Source organism: Leguminivora glycinivorella, chromosome 24 (assembly GCF_023078275.1).
Source record: "Leguminivora glycinivorella isolate SPB_JAAS2020 chromosome 24, LegGlyc_1.1, whole genome shotgun sequence".
Taxonomy (NCBI): Eukaryota; Metazoa; Arthropoda; class Insecta; order Lepidoptera; family Tortricidae; genus Leguminivora; species Leguminivora glycinivorella.
In genome coordinates this window covers 9,786,661-9,806,785 of record NC_062994.1, presented here as the reverse complement: position 1 = coordinate 9,806,785, position 20,125 = coordinate 9,786,661, and the positions used below count along the sequence as shown (strand labels likewise).

At 37.6% G+C, this 20,125-nt stretch overlaps 2 protein-coding genes across 2 annotated transcripts in view; one reads left to right on the top strand and one right to left on the bottom strand.

The window, feature by feature from the left end:
• LOC125238671 overlaps positions 1 to 20,125 on the top strand; it is a 72,935-nt gene that overhangs the window by 40,459 nt on the left and 12,351 nt on the right. Inside the window, exon 9 of the mRNA XM_048146062.1 lies at positions 19,643 to 19,742. Within this exon, the coding sequence (XP_048002019.1) occupies positions 19,643 to 19,742 (100 nt within the window). The remainder of the gene's footprint in view (positions 1 to 19,642; positions 19,743 to 20,125) is intronic.
• Positions 3,496 to 18,897, bottom strand: LOC125238673. The gene is made up of 9 exons (XM_048146064.1): positions 18,794 to 18,897; positions 12,998 to 13,144; positions 11,131 to 11,280; positions 9,936 to 10,086; positions 9,693 to 9,847; positions 8,013 to 8,220; positions 6,575 to 6,762; positions 4,529 to 4,598; positions 3,496 to 3,669 (listed from the first exon to the last, which is right to left on the bottom strand). Exons 1-9 carry the CDS (start codon positions 18,820 to 18,822, stop codon positions 3,559 to 3,561), a joined length of 1,209 nt encoding a protein of 402 aa, XP_048002021.1. The 5' UTR covers positions 18,823 to 18,897; the 3' UTR covers positions 3,496 to 3,558.

Genomic DNA, 20,125 nt, shown 5'->3' with positions numbered 1-20,125 from the left:
GAAAGAGTAACCAATGAAGCAGTCCTAAATAGAGTGAAGGAAAAGAGGACCTTATTGAATATTATTAAAAATAGGAGAGGAAAGATGATAGGCCACCTGCTACGACACGACCATTTCATCACAAACATAATAGAAGGGAAATTAAATGGAAGGAGAGGAAGGGGAAGGCCAAGAAAGAGTTATATGAGCCAAGTAAAGGAACATGTAAGGGCCGTGTCGTACCAGGACACTAAAAGGCTGGCTTCGGATCGACCAAAGTGGAGACAACTTCATCAAGCTGCACCGACAAGAGCCCAGCTCTTAAATTGAATTGAATTGACACAATGGGTAAAAACGTAAGTCTATTACTAAGACTCAGATATCCGTCCGCCCGGTCACGTCACCACGCTGTATCTCATGTATCTCAGGATACTAAAAAGTACGGAGTTCTCAGTGGGCGAGTCCGACTCGCACTTGGCCTGTTTTTTTTACTTCTGTTGACCTTAGGATCTAGTTTATTAAAAGCTCTTAAGACTTAACAGCAATTCCCGTCAACTTTGTACAATGCCACGTCAGCAAATTTTAATTGATCCTATTTTGTTACCAACATTTAGTAATATAATTCGACTTTCGTAAGATATATACAGGATAATTGTTATAATTAAGAAAATACAGATACCTACTAGAGAACCTTAATGACGAAATAAAACTTAATAAAATCTCAATTAATCAACAAAATCTTGGTAACAAAATAGGAATTAATAAAAACAAATTTAACTTTTCCCTTAATTTTTGTACAAAGTTGACGGGAATTGCTGTTAAATGCTACAAACCTTATAGACTTAAACCTTCAAAGCTTAGGAGTCTTTAAAGCTTGAGGACTAAAGACTCGAGGATTCTGTGCTCGTAAGCAGCAACGCAAACTTATAAGGTTGAGGCTTATATGGTCGAGGCTTTAAGGTTCGAGGCTTTAAGACTCAGAAGTTGCGACTCGAGTTTTGTAGTTTACGCCTCAAAGCTTAAATTCACATAGATCAAGAGCCCAGGCCCGCCAGACCTTCCTCAAATTCTCAAGGATGAAACTTTGGGACAATGTAGAGTTCACATCGGCGTTTAATGTGTGCATATTTTCTAGTTCGGCCCATCGGCCAATTTTTTGCTATCAAGTGATGAAGGTGAAAAAAAAGTGCTTACTTTCCTTAAATTCTCAAGGCTGATTTTTATATATGTGTTAGAGCACGTTGTTAGAAATTGGTTATCATCAATGCCAGACCGTTTCCGCCGGCCATAACTTTTACCAGACGCGACAAAGTTGGCAAAAAACGACTCTAACTTACCTCATTTTCTCAAGCCTGATTTTGATATATGATACGCAGGGACCTGTAACTAGACCGTTTGTAAGCAGCCAGACCAATCGGATGGACCCAACCATCCGCCAGACCGACTTAAAGTTTCGATATGAGCATTAGTAGAATTGAAATATTCCGGGTCTATAAAAGCTAAAAACTTGAATTTTCTACATTAAGCTACGTGTATATATTGTATACTTGACGTAATAAGCGACTTTCAAAAAATTTACTTCTAAGGAAATAAAAAAATGAAAGTTTATATGTGGTGCAAGATTAATTTTAAGCTATGAATTTTATTTACACTGCGTAAGTACATGTGTATTTTATTATAAATATAACTTTTACCAGACGCGACAAAGTTGGCAAAAAACGACTCTAACTTACCTCATTTTCTCAAGCCTGATTTTGATATATGATACGCAGGGACCTGTAACTAGACCGTTTGTAAGCAGCCAGACCAATCGGATGGACCCAACCATCCGCCAGACCGACTTAAAGTTTCGATATGAGCATTAGTAGAATTGAAATATTCCGGGTCTATAAAAGCTAAAAACTTGAATTTTCTACATTAAGCTCGATAACTTCCATATTTAGTTCGATAACTTACATTATAACATGTCATTAATTATTATTATAGAAGCGCTGGTAGCCTAGCGGTAAGTACGTGCGACTTTCGTTCCGGAGGTCGCGGGTTCGAACCCCGGCTCGCACCAATGAGTTTTTCGGAACTTATGTGCGAAATGTCATTTGATATTTGCCAGTCGCTTTTCGGTAAAGGAAAACATCGCGAGGAAACCGGACTAATTCCAGTAGGTCAGATGGCAGTCGCTTTCGTAAAAACTAGTGCCTACGCCAAATCTTGGGATTAGTTGTCAAAGCGGACCCCAGCTCCAACAAGCAGTGGCAAATGCCGGGAGAACGCAATGAGGATGATTAATTATTATGATTTTATTATGTCATCAATTATTGCACTGGCACTGAATAATATTGAGTAGTTGTATGTGCTCTGCCTACCCCGTTTATTGAATATAGGCTTGAATTGATGTGTAGGTATATAACATTACTGTTTTATACAAATGTCACATGTTTGAAAATAAATGGACAATAATAATAAAACGAACCATATTTTAATAGTTTACATAATTATTCAAGATTTTAGAGATTATTATCAGGGGTAATCAATAACCTTATGTTAGGCTATTTATCGATAAAAGGATTGTCGATGTTTTTATTTTGTCAAGCACTAACAACTTGACGATCGTGCTAGAAAAATATCTAGGTATTTATAGTAATAATGTTATTTTATCGCGTTCGCCCCGTGTGTCTTAAAAAAGATTTAAATGAACACTAAATCTTGATAATTCGGTAGTAAATAATTATTATAAATTATTATGCTAAACTTAGGGTAACATTCAACAAAGCGGGAAAAATTATTAGTACATTTCACTACAAGTGCGGAAAAGAGAACTCGTGTCAATTGAAAACACTCCCTTCGGTCGTGTTTTAATTTATTACAACTCGTTTCGAATTCTTCGCACGTGTATCATACGACGATTTACAGCAAATATGGTTATTTAAATTTTTGACATAGCTGCGTAATGAGCTCATTACATAACTAGTGCGGTAAGATCCATGTACTGTAAACGATTTTAATATAAGAAGATCATACAATCACCATCCCATACATTAAAATGCGGCCGCCTAAGAACGTGCATACACTACACCAAGCATAGATGGCGCCACAAAAAATGCCTTGTTGCCATCGATTATTTGTAAATTGGCGTTAAGTGTCACTTTCGATCCATAAATCTATGTCCTGTGTGGTGACGGGTTAAGAATTTCACCACCCCCTTTCTTCCCGTGGGTGTCGTAAAAGTCGACTGTGGGATATGGGTTAAATTGTGGCGTAGGCGAGAGGCTGGCAACCTGTCACTGCAATGTCACAATTTCGTTTTCATTCAACCCCTTATTTGCCAAGAGTGGCACTGAAATTTGAGTAGTTTCATGTGCTCTGCCTTCCCCTTTACGGGATACAGGCGTGATTGTATGTATGTATGTATGTAAATCTATGTCAAAAGTGACACTTAACGCCATCTACAAGTATAATCGAAAACTACAAGACATTTTTTTGTGGCGCCATCTATGTGTGGTGTAGTGTATGCGCGTTCTTAGGCGGCGCATTTAAATGTATGGGATGGTATGATTTTCTTATATTTAGTCTATGATTGAGCTAAGCTTTCATGATCCGTAGTTTGCTCTGCAGCGAAGTGAGCGCGATGTGCTGGACGCGAAGTCTGTTTTCCAGCAGCTTGGCGCCTTTTTGCAGGTCCCCCAACGCTGCCTTGAAAATTAAAATAGATTCCTTTTATTACCACATGATTTAATGTCTCCGGAGATTTCTTGAATTCTCAGGACACATACCTATAAGGGGTGTAGTCGTATAGCATTTCTGCGACGCGTAACGAAAATGAAACGCCGCGAAAGGTAGTCTGGCTTTGTCGCGCCAATACGCAAGAGCGATAGAGATAGATTTATCTACGAGCGTTTCGTTTCGTGAGCGTTTGTGTCAGTCGGCTACGAACCCAGGTAGTACAGCTCGATGAGCTCTAGCTATAAAGTCAAGTGTTATTACTTCGCTGTAAGATGCTGTAAGACAGCCATACTCAAAGAGTGTTCCGCGGAGCCCTAGGGCTCCGCAAAACCTCTTTGGGGGCTCCGTGTGACTTTTGGTTGACTGATATGCGACTTCAACTCTTTTCCATAAAACCAAAGATTCACCAATTGTAAAAATAAAAACAGTTCCATGTAATACCTCATTTATCTATTGATTAGAATCTAGTGATTAGATTTTACTATTAGATTTATTAAAATCAAGATTGTAATAAACTATTTTTTTATTTAATTTAAGGGTTCCGTGAGATATTTTGCTTGCCAAAAGGGTTCCATGGGAAAATAAGTTTGAAAACCGCTGCTGTAAAGTACTTCCATAGTAGGCCTTTGCTCAATATTAAAGGCCGCATATACTAATCGTTCACACTCGTCGTCGTTCACATGTCGTTTTATGTTAGTGAGAAATAGACAGGTGTATTTAGTTTGAAAGATGGACATCTTGTTTACTCATCCTAGAATGACACCCATAATGATTGTGGCATACTTCATGAAGTTCTGCTTTAAAAAAAAAAAACAGAACATTAACATACCTTTACTTCCACATACTCCATTATATCTGGGACTTCATACGCGTTTCTGACTTTTTTCACCTCCGTCAATCTGTAGACAAAATTTATCAAAACATTTCGTTGACCATAAAGCCCCATTTAGATGGTACGAGTTTCTCGCCCGTTTTGGTCGAGAAACTCGTACTTATGACATTATCGTATGCGATAATCGCCTGGCGATTATCGTACGAAAAACGTTTACATTCGTGCGAGAAATAAAAACTCGTATACGAGTATCGTATGCGATACCTACTCGCCATGCGATTATCGCCAGGCGAAATAGTTTAGACGGAGAGTTGAATTTTCGGGAAATATTTCCATAACATTTCTCGACTCGTCTAAACCGGTTCTCGTATGACATTTCTTCTCGAACGTGCGATTATCGCACGAATCGGAGCGAACCGATTTTCATGCGAGTTTTGCCTGTCAACTTGCGTGCTTAGTTGCTAATTAATTAATTATAAACACATATATCACATGTTTTTTTATAATGTTGGATATAATTTACTTTGGATTTATTTTAATTTAAAATGAATAGTACCCAATAATATTAAAAACACTATAAATTATTTATGACGGTCTAAATAATAATTATATAATAGGGAAAATAATGAATTCGACCGTAGCGTTACCTAGCTAATAAAATCTTGGTTGCGATACTTGCGATTAGGTTTAGGACATTATTGAACATAGAATATAGATAAGATTTATTTTAAATGATAGCATTATACCCTACATTAACTATATAATATTGATAATGATAACCCTAATTTATTTTTGGTTTTAGCTGTTACTGAGAGTTAGCTGTAAATATAAAAATACCATGGTTTCTGTTTCTAGGTAAAGAGAATTCATTTCGACTGTAGCGCATAAACTCGTATACGATTCTCGCATACGTGTTTTGTTTACACGGAGACATACAAACATCAAAGGCGAGGCGATTATCGCCTCCTCCCGTGCGATATCGTACGCATAGTTTACATGATACGATATTTTTTCTCGTACTTCGATAATCGTACGTTCGAGGCGAGAAACTCGTACCATCTAAATGGGGCTTAAGGCACTGATCCCACCGCGAGCTAGTACACTATGAGCTATCGGCTATAAAAACGAATAAAAGATAATCACTCCCGTGTAAATAAAAGAGACACGGCGATGTTTATAGCTACTCGCCCAGCGGTGAGCTATCAATATCGCCGTGTCTCTTTTATTTGCACGGGAGTGATTATCTTTTGTTCGTTTTTATGGCCGATAGCTCATAGCTTACTTGCTCGCGATGGGACCAGTGCCTAAATGTTAGACAATATAATAGTTACTTGTTATACAAGGGTGCAAAGTTGTATTTTAACGCCGAGCGTGGAATTGAAAAACGAGCAAGTGAAAGGAGGAAGCGAGTGGTTCGAGAATAGAATCCTGAACTTGCGAATTTTTTAACACACGAGAAGTAAAATACATTTGCACCCGAGTGTAACACAAACATTATATCGTTATCCCGGGAGCAAATACTATTTGACATTACTGAAAGATTATAAAAAAACAGTCAAAAACAGAAATTACATTCGTATAGAGAAACGTTTATACCTACGGTTCGAACACCGGCTCGAACTATTGACTTTTTCGGAACTTATGTGCGAAATGTCATATGATATTTGCCAGACGGTTTTCGGTGAAGGAAAACGTGAGGAAACCGGACTAATCCTAATAAGGCCTAGTTAGTTACCCTTCGGTTTGGAAGGTCGAATGGCAGTCGCTTTCGTAAAAACTTGAGCCTACACCAAATCTCGGGAATAGTTCTCAAAGTGGACCCCAGGCTCTCATGAGCCGTGGCGTGGGATAACGCAAGGAGGATGATGGGTAGGGAATTAACACATCCACTACCAGACAAAAAATGGCGCACTACGTCAGAAACCTGTCGTAATTTATAACCACCCGTTTGTATGGCCCAGCGGGTTACCTGGCATCTGAGCAAAGTTCACAAGTGCCCACCAGACGGGTTCTTGGTTAAATTCCTTGACTGTACATAAGTACCTGGCGGCCAAAGCATCTGCCTCCACCTGTATAACACCCCTCTCCTTATCAATAGCAACAGTCTGTCGCTGCTTCGTCTTGATGGTTTCAAAAATCTTGGCCAAATAAGAGTTCTGCTCCCACATCGCCTTCTTGTGAACTGTCAGGTTGAGATTCGCGTCTCCTGTCATCTTCTTTAGTTCTTCCAGCTGTTAGAATAGGGCAAATTATTAAACTTCTAAGTGTAAGGAAGGAGTGGACGCTCGGAGCGTTCGATTCGGCGACGCGCGCAGTGGGGCGGGCTCGCGTCGACTCAGGACTAGGGTTGCAAATAGAAAAAAAACCAAATGTTTCTTTTCAGAATTATGAAAAAAAAACATGAAAAAAAACCAAGCACTATGCTTTTTTTCTAAATATGTTTTTTTTTCAGACGAACAAATAATACGACAATAACGGTTTTTCGTGATTTGTAACGTTTCAATAACGATAACGTACATTTTAATTCGATAAACATTCAGTATACAAACATTTATGGGCAATCCCCGATGCAGCGTGAAGCGTGGAGAGGCGGTGGTGTTGCCAACAGTAAATAGCGATAACTACTAACTGCAGATTGTGTAAATGTTAGTTTTATAAAACCAGAAATTAAAGTTATTAAATTAAATTTGTTTAATAGTTAACATAAAGTCGAAAAAACCGTATAAAAGTAGTAAATGCAAATTTTGAGATTTCGACCTTTAGAAAAAAACATACTCCAGAAAAAAAACTGTTTTTTTTCACGTTTTTTTTTCAAGCCAGAAAAAAAACCGTTTTTTGCAATCCTACTCAGGACACTTGCATGAGCTTCAATTGTTTGATATGCACGCCGCACGCCCCGCCTCGCTGCACGCCCAATATAAGCATGCACTCAGGCTGCACACTAAGCTCTTTATACATACATAAACGTTCACTAAAGGCTATAGCTTAGCTATAACTTGAAGGAGTTTATGGAGTACGAAATAAGTATCTAAACTTAGAATAAGTACCTACTTATCCATACTAATATTATAAACGGGAAAGTGTGTGTGTTTGTTTGTCCGTCTTTCACGGCAAAACGGAGCGACCAATTGACGTGGTTTTTTTATGTGGAGATAGTTGAAGGGATGGAGAGTGACATAGGCTACTTTTTGTCTCTTTCTAACGCGAGCGAAGCCGCGGGAAAAAGCTAGTGTAAAATATTTTGTAAATAATTGTATTTAAAATATAGAGGTATATGACATATAAATAATATGAATTATTATGATCTAGCTTTTGCCCGCGGCTTCGTTCGCGTTAGAAGGAGACAAAAAGTAGGTGGTCTAGTGGTAAAGACGTTAGCCGTGTAAGCTGAAGACCCGGGTTCGATTCCCGGCTTGTCGTTTTTTCTTTCGTGTATGATACTTATCTATTTCAATTCATTAAAACCTTCAAAAACGATCACCTGCTTAGTTTTCTGGTCGATCGTCGCCAACGCTTCCTGATTCTCAATCTTGATCTTATCAAAGTCGACGGGCCGGAGCCTGTCATTCAGCTCGGCTTTGACCTTGATCTGACCTTTGAACTTGGCGTGCTGTGTGTTGAGGGTGCTGGTTCGAAGCCGGAGCTTGCCGATCTGACTGTCGCATATTTTCATCCACTCTGTCATGTATCTGTAATGAATAGAGAGCGGATTTCATGTAGCGATTAATATGGATATGACTCGCATAATTTATTATTTTTTCTACACACAAAAAATGTATAAAAGTAAAACTATTTTTGGATGTTTTTGTGAATATTGGGCAAAAATAATAATGATAACAAAATTTTGTTATATGTTTATATAAATAAAAAAATGTTTGTTAATTTTTAATAATTTATTTATATAAATTCTTGTAAAAACTTCTATATTACGACTCAAAGAATAGAAAAATGAAAATAATTCGCTTCCTGTATACTAACTCCTTTATTTAGAAATAAATACTTTTCTTTAAATGTAGATATTTACAAAAATAACTACATTTAAAGAAAAGAAAAATTACATTTACAAAAAATAACATTAATTTAATCTAATTAGTCAGCGAAGTTTGCGGTGTGCGATGTAGATGCGATAGATTGGAAGACCTTATTATAATCCACATGACATGTAATTTAAAAAATGCACTAATCATTTCCATATTAATATTTAAATCGCTACATGAAATACGCTCTCTAGTAATGAATATTGCTGGCCAGTTTAGACTGTTGATGCTGTTTGGACACATTCATCTGAAACTTTTAGGGTTTAGTTTAGCTAGCTTTTTCGATATTAATCCCACCTCTTCACAATAGGCGAGACGACTAAAAAAAACTAATTAGTCAGTCAGTTAGATTATCAAAGAATTTAAGACACGTAGTTTTTATTTTGTCTCGTAAACGAAAAATGACGACGGTACAGTGCGTTGAAGTTTCGCGTCACGTCACGCCTAGGTCCGGAACTATGATGCTCTATATATTTGATTTTTTTCATTAATTAGAAAAAGCGAAAAATATGTGTGCAGTATTTTTGAACGATCTAACTGACGGACTAAACAGAATGCCATTTTTTATGTAGTCATCATCCCTATTGTAGTATCCACGAATATACTTTACCCAGATTTTAGCAGAAACTTGTGCTAGCGTGTCCCACCCAACCATCTATGATGACTTTGAAGATATTTCACTCATACATAGGCATGATACACGTTCACCTACACGAGCTTAAGGCCCATTTAGACGGTACGAGAACTCGCATACGAGTTTCATTATATTGCGGTATTTGAAGGCTTTGCAAAATTATATGTACCCTCAACTCAACAGCCCGTAATGTATCTAAAATCGCATGCGAGTTCGCACGCCGTCTAAATAAAGCCTAAGACTGTGTGTTAGGAACGCGCCTCTTTCATATATTTGATCGCCAGTGTCCGAGGTGAGGCTCTTCACTCATTTTCTCGATGTCCACTATCCTATTGACTGAGTTAGTTTAAATTTATAATATTAGCTGGGATATCCTATCGATGACCCAAAACAGAAAATTGTGACGAGGACTGACGAGGACAGCCGACTCCAATTGAAATGGGAAGCAAAGAATGGCTAAGCAAAGAGAAAGAGAGAGAAAGGGATATACCGTATCCAGATTTCAGCAGGGATCCTCTGTGCTAGCTTGTCCCAGCCATCTACGATGACTTCTTGGTTGAACGCTACGCTCGCCTTCTCAATGTCAACTACTCGCAGTTCTATCTCTTCTAGCTGAGCTTTGAGCATTGCATGTTGTTTTGCTGCCTGGAATCATAGTTATTTTTGGATAATTTAGGATCAACAAATATGTAGAAACATGATTTACTCCACCGAAAACAAAGCTTAAATTTACCCTCTTCCTAGCATTGGCTAGCTTCTGCATCAGCAACTCCATCTCAGTACTGACTAGCTCCGACCGAGCCATCACGTTGATCCTGGCTCCACTTCCGAATACCGTCGTCCCTCCTATCTTGGCTGAGGATTCCACTCTTCTGGTCGAAGCTCTGCAGAGTTAACGGATAGATTATGGTTCGGGTGTGCTTGAGATTTGTGCATCAATTGTTGTAGAGGGTAAAATGAAAGAGACTAAAGAAGATAAGGATAGCAATAATTTAATCGTTTACAACCTTTTCGTTTTCTATGGTTTTAGAAAGTGCCGTGCTAAAAGACCTGTAATTGTATAGAAAATAAATATCAGACTGGTAGCTAGAATGAACACAACATACCCACCCAAAATATTTATGGGGTTTGCTGTGCAATGACCAGAGATGTATTGATTGCAAACTTTACTGATTCTTTAGTCTCTCCTAATTAATTTCATGTCAGAACCTTGACATGTAAACTTAACGGGTCTAAAATTTTACCTGGATGGACTAGATAGGATCTTGGACGGGCTGAAGTCAAACTTGGAAGTCTGGGACCTCATGAAACTACCCCCTACGAAGGGTGAGCTAGTTATCTTGCTGACGTAATCAATGACTTCTTGGAAGAAAGCTGCTATGAGTTACATAACTCAGAACTTAACATCCTTCAGCCATAACTTCCTGGGAAATTCTCTTAACGTAGTCAAGTAGGGCTAAAACTTTACCTGGATGGACTAGATAGGATCTTGGAGGGGCTGAAGTCAATCTTGGATGTCTGGGACCTCATGAAGCTGACCCCTAGGAAGGGTGAACTGGTTATCTTGCTGACGTAACCAGTGACTTCTTGGAAGAAAGCTGCTATGAGTTAAATAATTCAGAACTTTACATCCTCCAACCATAGCTCCCTGGGAAATTCGCTAGACATAGTCAAGTAGGCGTAAAACTTTACCTGGAAGGACTGGATAGAGTTTTTGACGGGCTGAAGTCAAACTTAGAAGTCTGCGACCTCATGAAGCTGACTCCTAGGAAGGGTGAGCTGGTTATCTTGCTAACGTAACCAATGACTTCTTGTAAGAAAGCTGCTATGAGTTACATAACTCAGATCGTTTTCGATCAGATCGCTTTAGCCACCCTGTGACACCCTGGGAAATTCGCTAAACGTAGTCAAGTACGGCGAAACTTTACCTGGAAGGACTTGACAGGATCTTTGACGGGCTGAAATCAAACTTGGAAGTCTGGGACCTCATGAAACTGCCCCCTAACGACGGCGAGCTGGCTAACTTGCTGGCGTAGTCTATGGCTTGCTGAATGTTGGTCATGAGGGATGGTTCTAATCTGAAAGGAAATATCTTTGTGACATATTGAATGGCCATTACTCAGAGGAGATTGAGCTATTGAAGTATTTTACAGCAGGTTTTGTCAGTTCTTAGAGTCGGATTATTGACATTTCTGTCATTTTGCGATCTTTTAAGCCAAATTCCATAAAATAAAATTGATGCATCGAACAATTTGGTCTATACCGGAAATCTAGTTACTTCACTGGGTAGGTACTCTTACTCTGGGTAGGTCACTACGTACAAATACAAATACAAATAATTTATTAATAAAAACATAATTGTACAGTGATTGTTCTTAAAGGCTAAAAATTGTTATACATATAAGAGATGTTTTATACAAATGCCTGAGCTAGGATAGTTCCTGTGTTTCAGGCAGAGGAAGGACTAAATTAGTGATTTATTTTTAATTATTCACTAAAATAAAACTTATAGGAAAATAAACACAAGACTTATTTTCGTAGCTTCCGAACTATTACATTACATATATATTCATTGTATATTCAATAGGTAATTATTTTACGACCATAAGTAACTTTTCTGTATGATCGTACGTCATATTTTGCAGGCCTCGTCGTAGAGCACTTTTACAACAAACATAGCTAAGTGGATATAAGTCTAATTTTGCATTTAACCTGTTGTATAGAAATGGCCCCAGAAAGACAAAAAACGTGTTTTCTATGTACGGTTTGAATACAAACGATATCTTTCCGCCTTTTGTTATTATAATCTGTGTTGAAGGATATTCGGCCATGCTGCTTTAATGTTGCGCTTAAAATAAACAATTGACGTAAAAATGATAATAGCCTTTGGCTCAAAAAAAAGCCACGATGCCCAATTTTACGCCACTTCGAGCAAACCCGAAACCACTCTCAGCAATGTAACTTCATTTATTTTCCTAGGTTTAAGCCAACTTTGATGTTGTTGTAAATGTGTTTCGAATAAAGTCTCATTCATTCATTCATTCAAGTTTGCACTACCGCATTACCTGGTCCGCACTACCAGTGGCCCGTTCCTTGAAAGGTACAAGCCTTGTATTACAAGTGTGTGTTACATGACAACCCATACGATTTGACAGTTCGCGCACTTGTAATACAAGGCTTGTACCTTTCGAGAAACGGGCCTCAGATCTTTTTAGGGCTTTCTCGAACATTATTTTCGCAGCTTTATCCTTTCCCACCATTTCCACAGTTTTCTTCAGGCTTTGTATATTTTTTAGGTTTAACTTACCTCATTATAGTTCTTTCAAGGATATCGTTCTCCAAGTTGGTGATTTTGATCTGGTGTTTCAGATCGTTAACGGCTTTTATCAGCATCAAATAGTTCTTTAGTGTCTCATCGTAGTCTCTGGTTTTACGTTGACATTTATACATAATATTTACATACATACAATTACGCCTGTATCCCATAAAGGGAGAGGCAGAACACATGAAACTACTAACGCTTCAGTGCCACTCTTGGCAAATAAGGGGTGGAAAGAAAACGAAACTGTCACATTGCAGTGACAGGTTGCCAGCCTCTCGCCTACGCCACAATTTAACCCATATCCCACAGTCGCCTTCTACGACACCCACGAGAAGAAAGGGGGTGGTGAAATTCTTAACCCGTCACCACACAGGAGACATAATATTTGTTGCTTAAATTCTTTGACCACTGATGTTAGTTCAAAGACCGTATAGACTTTTTCTGGATTTGGATAGTTTTAAAATAAAACTTACCTCATTATAGTTCTTTCAAGGATATCGTTCTCCAAGTTGGTGATTTTGATCTGGTGTTTCAGATCGTTAACGGCTTTTATCAATTCAGCGTCCGTGAGCTCTTCAGCATCGTTCATGTAATTCATACGGTGGCTTGTGATGGATCGACTAAAAATGTATAATAATGGATAATTTACTTATATAATTATCGTAAGGCTTGAGAAGATGAGGATGGATAAGGATATATAATTAATATAAGGAGGAGGAGGGATGAGTCACTTAAGGTTTTTTGCAAAAAAATCATTTTTCACACGGGTCAAACTTTATCGTGTAGTCTGAATACAAGAAACAGTTTTGCTAAAAAACCTTTAATATGGTACGAAAAGAAAAGAGACTACAGTGATGATAATATTAGGAAATTTATAAACGCAATCGCAGCACTTTCGTTTGCCGAAGTCTATGAAAAGAATACTACGAATGCAGCCTTTAACGCATTTCATGACTTATTCACATTATTTTATAATCTCTGTTTTCCGTTTATTACAATCAAGCATGAAATTAAACCTACCAGGAACGCATGGATAACAAAAGGACTTCGAAAATGTTGCATAAGAAAAAGAATTTTGTACTGTAAGTATCAATATTCCCAGTCAAATAAAAAAGAAAATCTTAGCCGCTATAAACAATACTGCAAAATTCTTAACAAATGTATGAATGCAGCCCAAAAATCAATAAACCTTAAAAGAATACAAAATGCCAAAAACGTATGCAAAACTTCGTGGAGTATTATAAAAAAAATGTTGCTCCACCGCAGTATCTCCTGAAATAAAAGAAATCACCCAAAACAGTATCACATACAATGATCCCTTAGATATCGCAAAACAATTTAACCAATACCTAATAAAATTAACAAACAAAAGTATTAAGAATAGTTCTAATGTAACATCATTAATTGACCAAAACACCCATACCATGTTTTTTTGCCTGATGATCACTATGACATTTATAAAGCTATAAAAAACCTTAGAAATACTCAGTCTACGGGATACGATGGCATTAATGTCAACATTTTGAAATCTGTTGCGGTTATTATCTCATTGCCTTTACACTATATTATAAATTTGTCATACACAGAAGGGGTATTTCCAGATAGGCTCAAGATTTCGGTAGTAAAACCGATTTTTAAAAAAGGGGACAAATGTGACATGTCGAATTATCGTCCTATCACTTTAATCCCTGTCCTAAAGTTTTCGAACGCTTAGTATATAGGAAAATAATCGACTTTTTAGAAAAGTGTAAGTTAATAACACCAAAGCAGTACGGTTTCCAAAAAAAGAAATCAACAACACATGCCTGTTTTGAGCTGGTACGAAATGTCACCTTAAGTTTAAATGATAAAGCACCTGTGGTAGCACTGATGCTGGACATGAGTAAGGCGTTTGATTTCGTTTGCCATGAAACGTTATTGTCAAAGTTATACAAATACGGCATAAGGGGACAACCGTATCTTTGGCTAGAAAGTTACCTTAACGGACGGAAGCAATGTGTTGAAGTTACAAAACTTAACTCAAACCATGAAAAAGAATCATATAATTCTCCTTACATTGAAAATAAATGCGGTGTGCCACAAGGCAGCATTCTAGGGCCAATTTTGTTTCTATTATATATTAATGATTTACCTAAAGCCACACAAAACGACAGTATACTCTTTGCAGACGATACAACTATCTTAATCAAAGGGGTGAATGGTGATTCTCTATGTCATAATATTAAAAATACACTGACAAATGTCACTCAATGGTTAAATGATAATAATCTTAATGTAAACTTGCAAAAAACGCAGCTGATCCAATTTCAAACATATAAAAGTAAACCACTTGAGATTACTACAGACTTTAATAGCGTGCAACTTAAGGAAACTGATGCTGCAGTTTTCTTAGGTCTACGTATTGACAAATATTGCAATTGGAAAGCCCATATTAACCACTTATGTAATAAGCTAGATCGTTTTGTGTATGTTTTGTGGCGTCTACGTTCTATTGTATCTGAAGCGGCAGCAACCGCTGCCTTTCACGGCTATGTATCTTCACAAATTCGTTACGGCTTAATAATATGGGGCAACTCAACCGAAGCAGATAGAGTTTTTATAGCGCAAAAAAAATGTGTTAGATCCCTGTGCGGAGCCCACTATCTAGACAGCTGCAGGCCATTATTTAAAAGAAAAAAGATTTTGCCGTTACCATCCTTGTATATGTATGAAATGTGTAAATTTGTGAAAAATAACATAGAACTGTTTAAAGAAAAAGGCAATGGAAAGCGCCACAAATACGACTTAGAGATACCAACGCAGCAAAGGCTAAAACTGTTCCAAAATAACTGCTATTGCATGGCTATAAAATTGTATAATTCAATTCCTGTGGACATAAGAATATTAGAAGGTAAGACTTTTAGGAAAAAATTGTACAGTTTGCTATTAGAACATTGTTTCTATAATATAAATGATATAATACGACATTTTAAAATAAATAGACTCTAGATAACGAATTTTGTAAATTGACATTAGCTTTTAAATTTTTTTTTTCTTTACTCATAATAATAATGCATTCTTCTTCCTTTTTTTTTTTTGTGATGTAAGTGTATTTTATTTGTAAAGAGTCTTATAAGAGCTGTATCGAGTTGTAACATTATTTTCTTTATTTTATTTTTATTATACATGCAAACATTTTATTTATTTTGTTAGTAGTAGTATGATTAGAACAATTTGACATTTGATTTTTTTTTTCCGACCATCTTCTGTACTCCTTCTTTTATACTTATATTTGTAATTTAATGTAATAAATATTTGAATGCTGAAAATTCAGCCAAGCATGTAAAGATCTCGAATGTACATATTAACATCTTTATATCACTCGTGTTTTATCAAATAAAGAATTATCTTATCTTGGCGCAAGCTTTTATCACCGACTGTACCTTCCTTTCAACAGTGATATACTGCTTTACTCGATGGGGATGCGACGTTTCATAACAGAGTTTCTATGACCACCTTTCTGTGACATCATCAGATCAGCTCCATGATACCATAATATTGCATTGTGACGTGATTTACATATGTGTGCTAAATTTCAGCTGTATCGGGAATCAGGAAGTGGGTCAAATTTAGCTTCTACGTTTTGACCCAAACTAACATACTAACAAGGCAACGTTGGTGCCGTGGAAACTCTGAAGGACCCTGGTGTGGGACGCAACGTGTGTAGACACTTTTGCTCAGTCCCACACTGAGAGAAATTTGCATTGTGAATTTAACAAGTTCGACTTGTTGCGGTTTATCCATTTGAATCAGCCAAACGTATGTTTAAAACAATATGTGTCAGGTTGTTTTTATAAAATCGACTTGTTGATTCAAATATATTGCCGATTCAAACGACAAGTAGCTTATTGTTTGAACCAAAGAGCACGTAGGCGCTATTTTAACCAAAAAACTTGTTGGACAAACATGAAAACTGGTTGTATTTTCTCTCAGTACACATTCAGGGGACCCGCATGCAGGCCGGAGCTGCGGCTGACCAGCCCCAAATTCTGAAGCGTCGTAAATACTCGTCGTTGCTCAACAACTACGAGTTTGCGGCGCTCGCAGTTGAGACTTTGGGTCCCTGGTCAGCCGATATGAAAACATTCATGTGGGCACTGTCGGCACGGCTGGTCGACACCACAGGGGACCCCAGGGCTGATGCGTACCTCTGTCAACGCATCAAGAGGAAACGTCTTTCTGTCCTTACACGAATGATTGTCATACAAATTAAAATGTGAAACCTTAATAATTTTTGACCAAATAAGTTGAATAAAAGCTTGTAAAAAAAGAATATTAGTGATAAATGTTGAGGGATTGAGCGGGAAGGGTAAACCTAAATAGTGATGGATGGATGTCATGGTGGTGCGAAAGAGGGTATAAGAAAGAAGGAAGTGAGTGCTGAGATGACATAAGATAGAGAGGAATGGAAGAGGAAGACGAGTTGTACAGTCAAGTGCAAAAATACGTATCGATTTTATCCGCTCAAAAATATGTACCGAGACCTTATTCCGCCGACATAAAGTGCTATGGGACATATTTTTGATAAGTTGTACGCACCCATATTTTTACACTTGACTGTACCGAGTACCGACCCCACATGACGTGGGATAAGGGTAGGAAGAAGAGAGTGTAAAGGCCCATTTGGACGGTACGAGAACTCGTATACAATGGCTCGGTATTTGATGGCTCTGCAAAATAGGCTAGTTTCCTATAGTTGAAATAAAATATTTTATGCAGTTCACGAAATAAAGCACCACATAATTAGAACAAAAATATGGACAGTAGTTATATTTTAAACATAATTTCTATTTAATAAGTCAAAGAGAAAGATATAAAGTAAATGAATTGATCGTGACGTCACTCCTCGGTATTTCATAGTAATTCCATATTAGCAAAGCGTTTTTAACCCCCGACGAAAAAACGACGGGGTGTTATAAGTTTGACGTGTCTGTCTGTCTGTCTGTCTGCCTGTTTGTCTGTCTGTCTGTCTGACGTGTAGATCAATGTTACTATTTTTAACCCCCGACGCAAAAACGACGGGGTGTTATAAGTTTGACGTGTCTGTCTGTCTGTGTGTGTGTCTGTCTGTAGCACCGTAGCTCCCGAACGGGTGAACTGATTTCGATTTAGTTTTTTTTTGTTTGAAAGCTGAGTTAGTCGGGAGTGTTCTTAGCCATGTTTCATGAAAATCGGTTCACTATGTCGCGGTCGGGGGTTTTTTCAAAATTTAAATTTTGTGGTTAGGTTATAGTTATAACAGTTCGATTTGACTAGTAGGAAACTAGCCTATTGTATCTCAACAGCTCGCAATGTAACTAAAATCGATTTGACAGTTCGCGCACTTGTAATACAAGGCTTGTACCTTTCGAGAAACGGTTCCCAGGCCATAAGATGGCCGTAAGTGGGTGCAGGCTTGCAGGTGCGGATATAATTTTGAAACGTAACAAATACAGCCCTGGGTATGAAGCCGAATGGCAGAAATGCTGACGAAACGAAACGCTCGTAGATATCTATCTATCTCTATCGCTCTTGCATATTGGCGCGACAGATCCAGACTACCTTTCGCGGTGTTTCGTTTTCGTTTCACGTCGTAGCAATGCCATTCGGCTACGGGGACTGATGGCGACCTAAGACCAAGCGACTTCCTTACACAATCAACATTGTGATACTGCGAGGAAATGTCGCCAGCGTTTCTGGAACAATGCCTCAAGGGCCTATTTTAGATATAAAATATAAAGCTATTAAGTTTTATGATTAATCTTAGTTTCTATACTAATGTAAATTTGATAATGTAAATAATAGTTATTTGTTATACAAGGGGGCAAAGTTGTATTTTAACGCCGAGTGTGGAATTGAAAAACGAGCAAGGGAAAGGATTCTATTGTTGAACCACGAGCGAAGCGAGTGGTTCGAAAATAGAATCCTGAACTTGCGAGTTTTTTAACACACGAGAAGTAAAATACATTTGCACCCGAGTGTAACACAAAAATTTTCCCCTCACTATAACGAGGAAACTACAACGCAAAAAATGCGTTTATCACTGCTTCCAATAGTTCCACAGGTGGTAAATCATCTTTATTACTAGATTCACCTAATTTTATCAATTTTAAAGCAGTTAATTTGACTTTATTCAAGGTCAAATTACTTTACCCACTAGTGGATAAAATGCGTTTTTACCCGCTGGTATTAAAGGACAAAACACGTGTTTCCGAGCTAGTGAGGGGAAAATGATTTTATTAAAAATATACCTGGAATAACACACACTCATTCGAGCCATTATTATTACACTAATAAGTAACTATTCTAAATAAAATAATCAAAAACACAATACAAAACTCTCCTCCTATTTACACTGTCTAATTTCTTTGCGATTTGACAATTCCATTATGAGAACGTACAAGAACACCATAATTAACTATTGCGTGTCAAGCGAATTTTAAACTTACACGCATTTATATAGAACTGAAGGTTACTTAAAAAGTTCGTGGCGGTTGCGACCTTACGTGTTAAACGCGTTGTTGACTCTGCATAGCAACGGTTGCTAAGGCTTTACCAACTTTATTTTGCGGCTGCCTGGAGGTGCGAAGCGCATTTTTCTTATGTTTTTAGAAGGATGGTTTGGGTAGTTGGTTTTGTGAACGGCAAGTTTAAGTTTGTTTTTTGGTTGGCGTTTTTAATGTTTGTTTTCTTTAAGCGATTGAAAGTATGTATGTCAAAGGTTGCATACGAACTTACGTAAGAATGACGCCTATTGATTATACGTCAGAAAGTTTTTAAAAGTGCCAAAATAATAATACAAAGAAACGAAATAAAATGAAAAATCAGAATATTTATTTTATAAGTCGCTAGTTTCCGAAAGTTAAATATAAGCCTTACATATTGCAATCCTTCTTGTCTAAACAATCATTATGTTACCTTCTTTTCCTACTGCAGTGCAGTACCTCGGCATTTTGCTACAAAATTAATGGCACCCAAGCATACGAGGCGATGGTAAGCTGTCACCGTAGCCAACGAACACCTGCAACTTTATTAGTACACGTGCCGTCCCTTATAAGTATTAAAATATTTAGTCTGATTTTACTTTTTATTGTCCACAGACATGAACGTAAGAAGATGTATTGGGAACAACTTGAGCTTCGTTGCCGCTCCTTATATAGACCACCTACAGGACAACAGCCACAGCCTAGAGCTGTTCAGGTAAACAAAACTTAAGAATAGCCAGTTCAGAAAAATCCATGCGTTAAAAAATTCCAACTATGTCCTCCCAGTGTTAAGAAACTTATGAACCACAGCCTAGAGCCGTTTAGGTAAACGAAACTTAAGAATAGCCAGTTCAGAAAAGTCCGCGCGTTAAAAAATTCCATCTATGTCCTATCAGTATCATGAACCTAGTCTAGGGCCGTTCAGGTGAATGAAACTTAAGAATGGGCAGTTCAGAAAAGGTACGTATCAAAATATTCTATCTGTGTTGTCCACCTAGCCTACAGCCACACCAGCCGCAGTTTAGGGCTGTTCAGGTAACCGAACCCGAAGAATAACCAGTTCATCAATATTTTCGTGTTTATAAATTCTAACTTCTG

Excerpts from the sequence above, each read along its gene's own strand:
- LOC125238673 (XM_048146064.1), bottom strand. The coding sequence starts at position 18,822 with ATGGCTCGAATGAGTGTGTGTTATTCCAG. Across the intron at positions 8,221-9,692 it reads CCTGCTGAAATCTGGATACG|ATACATGACAGAGTGGATGA; the intron begins GTATATCCCTTT and ends TATTCATTACAG. Across the intron at positions 6,763-8,012 it reads TCGACCAGAAAACTAAGCAG|CTGGAAGAACTAAAGAAGAT; the intron begins GTGATCGTTTTT and ends CTATTCTAACAG.